The sequence below is a fragment of the Megalobrama amblycephala genome, linkage group LG3, assembly GCF_018812025.1.
Source record: "Megalobrama amblycephala isolate DHTTF-2021 linkage group LG3, ASM1881202v1, whole genome shotgun sequence".
Taxonomy (NCBI): Eukaryota; Metazoa; Chordata; class Actinopteri; order Cypriniformes; family Xenocyprididae; genus Megalobrama; species Megalobrama amblycephala.
Window position 1 is genome coordinate 30,245,681 of NC_063046.1, and position 12,188 is coordinate 30,257,868.

The following is a 12,188-nucleotide window of genomic DNA, read 5'->3' on the forward strand; positions in this document are numbered from 1 at the left end:
GTTTTCTGCGATTGGTAGGTTTAGGGCTAGGAGATATAATATACAGTTTGTACTAGGGGTGGGACAAAATATGTTGTTGTGCTTCTCTGTGCGATACGAGAATCGACATGCTGGTGTCAAATATTGACATTTTTATAATATAATAAGGCACTTTAAATAGATTTCCCTGCTCCCAGCATCTCTAATTTATGACTCCTCGAGGTGGCCCTCAACACATGAATGAGAGAAATGTAAGCATAAGTTAAAGGTGCAGTGTGTAAATTTTAGCAGCATCTAGTGGTGAGGTTGCGAATTGCAATATAGAGAAGCTATGGTGGCCAACACAGGACAAATATGTCATCGTCTGAGACAGCAGAGAGTAGCTACTCTAGTGAATCAAAATGTGCTCTGTAGAGCAGTTTGTCCGTTTAGGGCTACTGTAGAAACATGCCAGCACAAAATAGCGACTTAAAGGGATAGTTCACCCAAAAATGAAAATTTGATGTTTATCTGCTCACACCCAAGGCATCCAAGATGTAGGTGACTTTGTTTCTTCAGTAGAACACAAATGATGATTTTTAACTCCAACTGTTGCCGTCTTTCAGCCGTATAATGCGTGTCAATGGGAACTCAATCTATAAGAGTCAACAAAACATGCCCAGACAAATCCAAATTAAACCCTGTGGCTCGTGACGACACATTGATGTCCTAAGACACAAAACGATCGGTCCAACTGCGTTCAGCATCCGGTTAGTGAGGTCAAAAAACATATTCTGATGATGGAACTGATCTCTCGCGCTTTGCTTCAATGAGTGCAAGAGACATCACTTCCGTTGTCAGAGCGCGATCAGACCTCACTAACTTGATGTGGCGGGCAGTTGGACATAGTGGTGTTTTAGAGGTAAAAAATGATATAAATACTGTCCAGTTTCTCACACAAACCGATCATTTCGTGTTTTAGGACATCAATGTGTCGTCACAAGCCGCAGGGTTTAATTTGGATTTGTCTGTCTTGTTTTTTTTGACTCTTATAGATGGAGTTCCTATTGACACGCATTATACGGCTGACAGACATCAACGGTTGGAGTTAAAAATCATCATTTGTGTTCTACTGAAGAAACAAAGTCACCTACATCTTGGATGCCCTGGGTGTGAGCAGATAAACATCAAATTTTCATTTTTGGGTGAACTATCCCTTTAACATGTAAGGAGACCCGTGGTATATGTACATAGAAATGGCTCATTTTAAGGTAATAAAAACATAATTGTTCATTATGTAAGGTCTTTATACACCACTGAAAACATAGTTATGTATATTATATTGCATTTCTGTCAAAAGATCCTCCTAAAATTTACACATTGCCCCTTTAACTAGCCTAAGAAAAAGAGGTTTTTAATGGGATGGCAGACAGCACTGTGAGTAAAAAATAAATGCCCCAGCCACGTTTAAGTCCAAAGTCTGGAAAACCTGCACTTAGGCTTTCCACGGGCATTTGGTTTTCATAGTTAGACAGATATTGTGATGTATCATTAAAGGATTGTCTAGCAATATATTGATTATCACAGAATTGCTGTATCCTGATATTATTGGTATCGTGAGCCATGTAGTGTGTATTGTATTGTATCGTATTGTGAGGTACCCTGTGATTCCCACCCCTAGTTTCTATAGTATAAAAATCATTATGGAAAGTCTCCATAAAACATGGAAAGCCAACGTGTGTGTCTATGTATGTACAGTATGTATATAATATAATGTAATCTGTGAATTGCAGTGCTCTCTTTAGGCACACAGTAAATTTGGTTTAAAAACAATGTCCAGCTATAACATCGCCACTCATAATAACACACTTAGTTAATTGAAATGAAAACTCGGTAACACTGTTTATTTTACAGTGTTCTTGTTACATATGTTACATGCACTTAACAGTAAATTATAAATAATTACATGCTACTAACCCTCAACCAAACCCTAATCCTACCCTAACCCTATAGTAAGTACATGTTGTTAATTAATATTACTCTGTACTTAAATATATAATTACACTGTAACAATGAAATCTTAAAATAAAGTGTAACCGAAAACTCTTGCTCAACCAGAAACATTCCTGTCATTTGTTTTTACATTATAAAGTGATGGAGACTAAATTTCCCCTGGTAAAAACATCTGTACCATAAATGACAACTATGATCAGAACCCAGACCATACCTCCTGCTGGTTGGGTCCAGTGGAGCTTTTTGCGTTCTCCTGAACTGTATGAAGTAGCGTCAAGAGCCTCAGCAGAGTGTCACAATTACAGGGTGGCAACAAGTACAACAACTGCTGCAGGTATGTCAACTGATCTGCCCCTCTCAACTCTGTGAGACAAACACAAAACATATCGTAAGGTGAGCATATTTCATAACAGCTAATACAATAATGAGAAGTGTTATGGATATTCATGGAATTACACAGTTAAACGGTGAATCCTGATTCCTGTTTAATAATAAATGTTAAATAATTTGTGAATGCCAGTCTTCACGACAGTATGCTCATACGGTTAGCGTGCAGGAACGCCCGGTAGAGTTCTCGTGGTAACAGGGGATCAGGCATATCCCTCAGAAACTCCTTTAGTAATGCAGCCACGTCATGAACGCTGTGTTCCTCGTCTAACACCACATCTATCCCAATGTCAAAGTCCTCGCGCAGCTGAAAACACACAAGGATGCAGAGAGATAAAACATCATCTAACAAACTCCCACCGCACACAAGACTCAAGTATCCCATGTATCCTGTTCCTGTACAAACACAGCATAATATACACACACACAAATCACAGTCAATTTAAGGTCAGCTATGATCAGCATCTAAAACATTCACCGTTAAGGAGACTGTCATTGCACATACAGATAAAACAGTGTGTCAGTGTCATAATGACAGCAGTGTGTTTCTAGAATCAATATGAAAGACAGGGGGCGCATGCCACATGTGAAAGAGAAATGTTGTGTATGATGCAGTGGTGTAAAGTGGCTCTAGAGAGCAGATGGAACTAACAAACTTACTTGACGAACTCTTTTTTTGGAGCTGCCTACACGGAAAATCCCTAAAGTTTGTAATCCTGGAGAGAGAGAGAGAGAGAGAGAGAGAGAGAGTAAACAAGTGCTGGGCTCATATTTCATCATCCTGATTTTATATTTGTTTTGCTGTTTTTGAGTGGTATCTCATATGGGTGACCTTCTCTTTGTAACCGGAACCAAGGGTGTGTTATGAGCCTGAGGATGTACTCAAATTAGTTCACTTATGTTTCAGGGAAGGAACAAAGTTCCATTACATTTAGTATTTCTAACATGGCATTGCTACATCCAGACAGTTCATAAGCTTATCTCTTCAAGTGGTCTCCAAACTGTGCATCACTCAGAACTCAAATGAGAATTCTTGAATTATAATTCTAATTTTTATGAAGTAGAATTGAAATTAAATGAAATTTAAAGAAATTAAAATATACACAAACACGCTTTTATACATGAACATACACAAAACATACAGGGTATTCCCGGGAACATGTTAAAAATCAATGTTTGCAATGCCACCTATTGAATTTTGAATTTAATTTGTGTATTTTATTATTTTTAATTAATTAACTTTAATGGTGGCAGAACACATTATTTCCCAGAACACACTAATTTACTTCTTCAAAATCCCAGTTAACAAAAATGTATTCTAAGTACGTTTTGCTAACATTCTCATTAAGTTATGAAAACGTTATTTCTGAATGTTCTCTGAACTTTCAAAACTTCCAGTTTTTTAAACGTTTTAAAATGTTTGTTATACGAACATTAAGGGAACATTCAATTTTTTTTTCAACTTTCATTTTTTTTTAATTTTGCAAACATTATGGGAATGTTACTTTTAAGTTAAGTTTTCTCTTAATATTCTGAAAAAAGTGGAGACATTTAAAAAACATTAGACGAATGTTTTTGTGCTGATATTTTAAGAACATTAATAAAGACCAGATAACACTGAACACTGACATTGAACATTCTATTACTGTTACTGGAATAACTTTTGTTCATAACTTTAACAGCACCTTTCCAGAACTTTACAGAGTCCCTAAAGGGACATGGTGATGGAAAAAATAAGAGATGGGTGGAAAAATTAAATGTCTCGCAAATCTTTTGCGTTAAGCTGAGAAACTTTGCGCTTGCAAAATGTTTCCATTCCCCCAAGAATCAAAAATTTTGAGTTCTTTGCAAGGAAACGCAAAGTCTCTCAGGGGAATGCAAAAGATTTGCGAGTGAACACAAAAGTTTTGAAATAAATATACTTTCCATCTAATTTTTTCCACTACCATGTACCTTTCTGGAGCTTTCTTCAGCCAAAGTTCTCAAAATGTTCCCTGTTGGGATGGAGCTAAAACAATGTAAAGTTGTCTGAAAACAATGTGGTGTATATTTTGCAGTGCTGTATGGTAAAACTTCAAATAGTTTTGATGGATGTGTTCATTTTAACAACACAACTTCATATAGAGACATGTTTAATCAGGTAAAGATTCCAAAAAATTACTATACAAACAATGTACTATACATAGTATAGACAATCAAATTAATGATGCATGTTGTCTTGGCCTAATGAAATGTACCTACTGTACAACTGTTTCAAACTTGTTTTAATCGCAATTCAGTAAATTTCTCTGCCTGCCAGTCTAATTCAATTTTCAATTCCTGTGCAAATTCAAACTTAATGACTGGACATGTTGTGCTGTAATGCTGTTTGCAGCTCACCGTAGGTCTGAATGTGGTTACAGCAGCGCTCTACCACTCGAGGAACTTGTCTGTAGATGGGGTTGAGACTGAGTTTGGCCTGTGTACGACCAGCGGCCTTTTTCATCTCCAGCTCATTAGGGTGGGAGAGCTGCAGAGCTTCCAGTAGTCTGGACTGACTCTCAACCAGATCAGAGATGGAGTCTACAGACATCCCTCCCTGACAGAGAGAAATAAAAGAGAGTTTACAATGAAAGGATAGACAATAGTCACAGGAATGACGGATAAGGTATATGGCGTACGTAAGGCTTAAACGATGAAGGTCAGAATGACAACATAAATTTGAGCAAAAGACTGTTCCATTCACAATGAATTATTAAAACAGGTTAACACCTGAAACACTTTCACACTGATCAGTGGTTAAAAGAGCTCAAAGACAGTGAGAAAAAAAATGAACACAATAAATCTATTTATGCTATGTATACAAAAGAAATGTACACAGATTTTATAAAAGCCTTTCAAATGTCAACACAATGATGACCGAATAACTCCGTAATCTGTTCTTTTTCCTTTCTCTCTCCATGTTTGGGCGGACAGAACGGACAGTTTGATTTGGCAAAGACACAGACATAAATCTCATTCCCTCCTGCTGATATGTAGCCACCCATTGAGAGGTATGGAAATCACCCATACGGCATCAAACAATAACCTGAATCACGCTGACTGCTGCCTGACTCAGTAATAACAAACATCTTAGCCATTATTAATATGAGGAATACCAAAATGTTTAAGATATTGCCTGCTTATTCATAATCTACATTTGACGTCTATGTTCTTGTACCTTGACCAAATTAACACAGTTTTATTTATTAAAGTTTTCATAACATTCATTTTTTAAAGTCGTCACATTTATTTATTTAGCACTTTATACAATAGATTGTTTCAAAGCAGCTTTTTTTTTGTATTTCTGAACAACTTGTTCTTGACAGAGTAAATGAATTATCTCTTTTCACTTTTTTTGTTGCTCGAATTCTGTTAGAAGCCTCTACCAGAATTTTATCTGTGAGATGTACCATATCAGCACTTGACTGTGGGGAATTCTTTGAATGAAATGATGCCAGGTTAGTGATTTCAAGCAGTTTTTATTGGCTCTGATTTATATTTGCGCAGATAGTGTCCTTTCCTCTCATTTGCTCACTTCTGAGATGTCAGCAACAATGCAGAATTAACTGTGTTGTCATGTACAGCTGTCAGGCCTAACGTTATGCATTCATATGATGCTATGCGTAAGAAGTTTTTTAAATTAGAAATTCAACATGACCTGGGTGCTTTGTTTTTAATAATACGCTCCTGATTACTAGATCAAAAGACCTAAATCATCTTAAAGCTACACTTATTTTTATTTATTCATTTATTTATTTAATTTTAATATTTATTTAATCAAAAGTTACATTGTACATACCAACTTTTAAGAAATATTACTTTTGATGAGCTCTGTCATGAGGATGTTTGGCATACAGTAGTTCTGAAGGAATACGCGCACGTTGTTTCCCTTACCCGTCTGTGTGTGCGTGAGGTGTTGTCCATGAACGCTGATGAGGGAGGTTTGCTGTGGACCTCCATTGCTGGTGTTGAGGCAGCACCAGGTAATAAAGCTGTATTGCCCATTGGCCGGTTTCCATTGTGCTGCCATTTCTCAGCCCGGAAGTGAAGAACACTGGCCTCCAGGTCCAGACAGTCCCGTCGGCTCTCTTTTAGAGCATCCTGACGCTGCTTGTATGCACGATCATTTGCTATTACCTGGGAGAGAGGGATGCCGAATGCTTTGGCTGCAGACTCTGTGGGAGAATACAAACAGATAACAAAGAAATTATCTTAACAGTTGGCCTATGGACCATTTAATTCATCTATATTTATATGGATGCATTTTGATATTTAGATGATTTGCACGGTTTCAAGTTTCCATTGTTTCAAAATCAATTTACTTGCTTAGATGTAACAAACATGTCAAATGTTTTGAAAGGACACTGCTATTTTTTACACTACATTTCAGGAAGGGAGTGTGCGCAAAATGGCATAGTCATTCTTTATCTTGGTATATAATGACTCTGCACATATCATATAATGTCATTGCAAAAACCTCAATCATCACCCCAAAATTAGTCTATTCTTCTTGTTCATTTACGGTTCTCTCGCTCTGATACTTCACACTTTACAGCACTATTTTTGTACTTGCTTACATCCTGTACATGAACAAAGCCATATTTTGTTAAGAGGGAAGGTATACTTTACCATCCCCCAATAGGAAATGTGTTGCAATTTGTACAAAAAGACACTACAGGCAAAACAATTGCTTTTTTATTCACTGGTCAATTTTGTGATTTTGGGCTATTTTGCTTATATAACTTGTCTTTTTTTCAGATCAGTGGAAAGAAAACATCCAAAATACACATTTAAATGTTTTATTGTATTACACTTTATCTGTTTATGTCTGTAGATTTCAATTACAATGCACATCTTCTTGCATATACATGCAATACAATGCATGCGGTTTTTACCGCAGTTGTTCATATGACATTCACCTGATTAATGTAACATTTTATTCCTAAATGTGGTGAAAATGCATTATTTGTATATTTTAATAACATTTCACAAAATGGTTGTCTTAATGTACTGTGAATAATCAACTGGGGAAAATATAGCAATATCTATTAGTTAATTTTTTTTTACCATATTCACCTGCAATGTCTTGCCTTATGTTAATATTTTACTGTCTCCTGTAGCTTTTTTGTTTTGTTTGGCCTATGCAAAAAAAAAAACTGCACCTTTTTTTTTTTTAATATGTTAAATAAAGCGTTCTCTATTCGTTAAATTAAGTAATAACATATTTGCATTTTAAATAAAGACGAGTTTAATATAAAAACTATAATGTTTCAGACATTATCTTGTCTTTTAATCAATAAATTGCAATGATAAAAACAACTTACAAGTTTGTCCCTTTGTGTATCTGTAGGTAATCCCTTTAGACAGTTAACAATTTACTTAATTGACTGACTTCTGAACTAATTAAAACATGAGACGTATTAGCACTTTAAAAAAGCCTTTTCTGCAGGATCCCACATGCATTGCCTCAAAGAAAGCTTTATTTAACACATTCTTCTAAAGCAGCTTAACTGTAATTGAACTTAACCTATCCCAACTATTTATATCGATGGGAAGGTACAAAGACGTGATGTATACGTAAAGCACACACTTTTAAATAGCAAATTTAACACTCTAAAAGGACTACACTGAGCTTACGGCTGATCTGTTTTGGCCGGCAAAGCGACACAAAAGCAAAGCAGCCTTGTCTTCTCCTCCCTCCTCCATCACAATCCCTTTTCTTCTATCGCTGCCCCAAGGCTTAACGATCTGGTGGCGGGTCAGGTTAGCCTGGTCCACTGGCCGCTAGTCCTCTGATAAGCTGGATTGATATGGGGATTGAGTGCTCTTTAAAGATATTCCCCCCTCTACCCTATCAGCATCCACTCCTCATCATTCAGCCCTCCCCTCCCGCCACACTGTGCCTGAACCTGGCGCTGACGCACATGCTGGAAACAAGTGCCAGACTGTGGTTGCAGGTGGCAGGCGTTTGGCAGAACGCCAAGAACATGGTCAAACAAATCCGACTGACTGAAGAATCAGTGCAGCTTTCACTCCGGCACTGCTCAGAGCAGCTCTGAGATCAGTTTTAGCTCTTTGAGCAAAGTTAAATACTGATTCATAATCAGCAAGTAAGTTTATGATTATGGTTGCACTTTATTTCGATTTAGACATTCTACTAACTATAAGTAACTTTACAACTACATCTTTACAAATACTCTCATTAGAGTACTAGTAGACTGTAGTAGACTGTTAGGCTAGAGTTAGGTGTTAGGTTAGGGTTTTTAGAATAAGTTGGCAAGTAGTTGCAAAGTTACTTCTAATTAGTAGAATGTCTGAATATACTAAAATGTATTTGAAATACATTTATTTTGTGCTAAGTACACTACAAATACATTTACATATTTATGTGATGAATAAAAATACCCTGTAATTGTATTTTTGGTATACTAAACTGGTATACTTAAAGTCTGCTAAATTGGAACAATTCATTTTGTTTAATGCACTTTAATTGTGCAGAAGTAGTTATGAGGTCCAACTAAAGATATACTCAAGTATATTTGATTGTGCTAAAGTGGAACTATTGCAAGTATATTTTAGGTACACTTTAAATATCTTGCATTTAAAGACTGATATTATACAAAAATCATACAATCCTTATTAAAAGTGATATTTAAAAACACTTTTTTAAGCATAATATTAAAAAAATGTGCATTGTACAAACCTCAAACCTCGCCACACAGCCCTAATCCCCCTTCCGGAGATATCTTATCTATGCAATGCAGTTCAAATTTCCCCTTTGGAAATTTCCCCCTTTGGAAAGTGTCCTGACTGTAATCCAGAGATATCTTAATATAGTATAGGTGTTTTATTTATTTTTTATTTTTTTACTAGTACAGATATTAAGCAGGCAGTCTACCAGTACTCTAATGACTGCTAGTTGACTGTTGCAAAGTTACTCATAGTTAGTAGACTGTCTAAAGTGGACCATTAAAATAAAGCATTACCATTATTATTTACATTATTATGTAAAAAACAATATTATAGTGTTTCAAACATACACTGGGATCAGTAAGACTTTTTAAAAAAGAAATTAATACATTTATTCGGCAAGGATGCATTAAATTGATCGAAAGTGACAGTAAAGAGTCAAGACAGTAACAAAAGATTTCTATTTCTAATAGATTTTGTTCTTTTGAACTGTCTATTCATCAAAGAATCCTGACAAAAATTGTGTCATGGTTTCACACAAACATATTAAACAGAACAACTGTTTTCAACATTGAGAATAATAGAAAATGTTTCTTTAGTAACAAATTTGCATATTAGAATGATTTCTGAATGATCTTGTGACACTGAGGATTGGAGTAATGATGCTGAAAATTCAGCTTTGCTATAACTGAAATAAATTACATTTTAAAACAAAAAATAGTCATTTTAAATTGTAATTTTGCAATATTACTGTTTTTACGGTATTTTAGATCAAATGAGCCTTGGTGAGAAAAGAAATTTGTTTCAAAAACAATAATAAATCTTATCAACCCTAAACTTCTGAATGGTAGTGTAGTTAAAGGATGAGTTCACTTTCAAATGAAAATTTCCTGATAATTTACTCACCCCCATGTCACCCAAGATGTCCATGTCCTTCTTTCTTCACTCGAAAAGAAATAAAGGTTTTTGATGAAAACATTCCAGGATTTTTCTCCTTATAGTGGACTTCAATAGACCCCAAACGGTTGAAGGTCAAATTTACAGTTTCAGTGCAGAACTGGCGCCGCGTTCGTTCCGTAATTTGAATAGGGAAGGTGTAGGACATACAGTGTAAGCTTTTTGAAGAATACTGAAGGCAGTCTGGCGGAAGCACTTGCAAGGCGATCATTTGTGTTTATAAAGCATATACATTTTTTTTTTTTTTTTTTTATTCCTCATCTGGTATTGTTTAAAGCCCTCTGAAGTAGGGGTGTAAGAAAATATCGATACACGTGAATATTGCAATATTATGACTGGCGATACTGTATTGATTCTCAAAAACACTGTATCGATATTTATTTATTTATTTATTATTCATTTATTGTGGCTTTGTGTTTGGTTTAAATCCAACCGCTAGATGGCAGCATTTTCTCAGAACGAAAACTGACGCGAAGAAGAGCAAGGTGAGTGCATCGCAAGTCTTAGCATTTGCAAACCCAGCTCACACAACAATAGAATTATTCCGGCTCCCGCCGCGGTGTACAAAGCTCCAGCTATAAGGAAACCACTAAGGAGATCGACAAGAGTCATGTTGTTGGCAAAATAGGCCAAATGTTGTTGGTAAAATTTTTCATTGAATCTGAGAGCTCACTTAACATCCCGACGCCATCCGTGCTGCTGAGAGAGGCGTTTCGATAGAATATGTCATATACATATGTACTGCACACTTTCCTCTCAATAACAAAATAAACACAGCGGGGGCAGCAGAAAGAAAGCATATGATCATAGTGATGTGGATATGTTTGCACCAGCTCTGTTCAGCACTCCAATGAATGCACGTTCACTTTATACAATAGATTGCTTTAAAGCAAGCAGCTTTACAGTATTAAATATGAAAAAACAGTCATGCAGTCATGGAATGGACTATGACTTTCTGTTGTTAAATACTTTAGAAATTAAAAATTGCTATAATGTGAACCTTTAAAACATACACCTAAAAAATCCTGCAGTCACTTCACTATTTTTCCTTTACTTAGATTGCACAAAAAGTGATTAGTGATATAAATACAAATTATACTGTCTTGATTAAATAAAAGAAGGTTTTTTGTCAGGTTTTATGCATATGGTTGTGTGTTCTTTATGACAATTTTTCCTAAAATGATATCCTTTTTCTAAAGAAAAAAACAAGAAATATCACAATATATATCGCCTTTCTTATAGTATTGCAATATATCACAATATATCGTATCGTAACCCATGTATCGTGGTATGTATCGTATCGCCAGATTCTTGGCAATACACAGCCCTACTTTGAAGCTGCACTGAAACTGTAATTTTGACCTTCAACCATTTGGGGTCTATTGAAGTCCACTATAATGAGAATAATCCTGGAATGTTTTCATCAAAAACCTTTATTTCTTTTCGACTGAGGACATAAACATCTTGGATGACATGGGAGTGAGTAAATTATCAGGAAATTTTAATTTGAAAGTGAACTAATCCTTTAAGTCAAATTATCCAGTGTAAATAAAATTCTGTACAATTCACAAGTCTGGAAAGAGCAGCTCTCCAGGCATTGATGAGTATCTTCACGCAAACTGGTTTTACTGTTTACATTTTATACAGTCAAAGAATGGTTAACAGTTTCAGAATTGTTTAGATTGTTTTAAGCAAGTGAATCAGTATTCGAGCCTCTAAAATGATCCCTACAAAAAGACAAAAACTATATGAACACATAAATAGAAAGTAATGAACATGCCTTGCAGGGATGCAGATTGTTGAGAGTAAAGCTACATTAATGTGTAAAGTGTCCCTGTCTTAAAGTCTTAAAGCTGTGTGTCTTAAAGGCCTATGGGAGATTTGCAAGAACTGTGACTCACCAAACAGTCTTGGCAACCAGAGTCAGAGGATTCACAGAGCAAACAGACATTTTTAAGTCTCTGTTAAGTCTCTATTCTGCCATGTTCACTAAAGAAAGACTTTGTAGTGTGTTATTACTATTATATTATTACAGTAGTAATGGTTTAACAAGGACGTCATGAAGATAGTTATAAGTGGACATATATAAGTTGATATTTGGATGAAAAAAAAGAGATCACTTGAAGACATGACAAAGTATATGTCTATTGGCTGCTTATCAA

General features: G+C 35.6%; 1 protein-coding gene across 7 annotated transcripts in view; it reads right to left on the reverse strand.

Moving 5' to 3' along the window:
• Positions 1–12,188, reverse strand: part of arhgap36 (Rho GTPase activating protein 36) — a 43,546-nt gene that overhangs the window by 5,958 nt on the left and 25,400 nt on the right. For all 7 annotated transcript variants that reach the window (XM_048185030.1, XM_048185029.1, XM_048185032.1 and 4 more), the window contains exons 4-8: positions 6,274–6,554; positions 4,738–4,936; positions 3,019–3,074; positions 2,515–2,665; positions 2,186–2,334 (exon numbers count right to left, since the gene is read on the reverse strand). In XM_048185030.1, the coding sequence (XP_048040987.1) occupies positions 2,186–2,334; positions 2,515–2,665; positions 3,019–3,074; positions 4,738–4,936; positions 6,274–6,554 (836 nt within the window). The remainder of the gene's footprint in view (positions 1–2,185; positions 2,335–2,514; positions 2,666–3,018; positions 3,075–4,737; positions 4,937–6,273; positions 6,555–12,188) is intronic.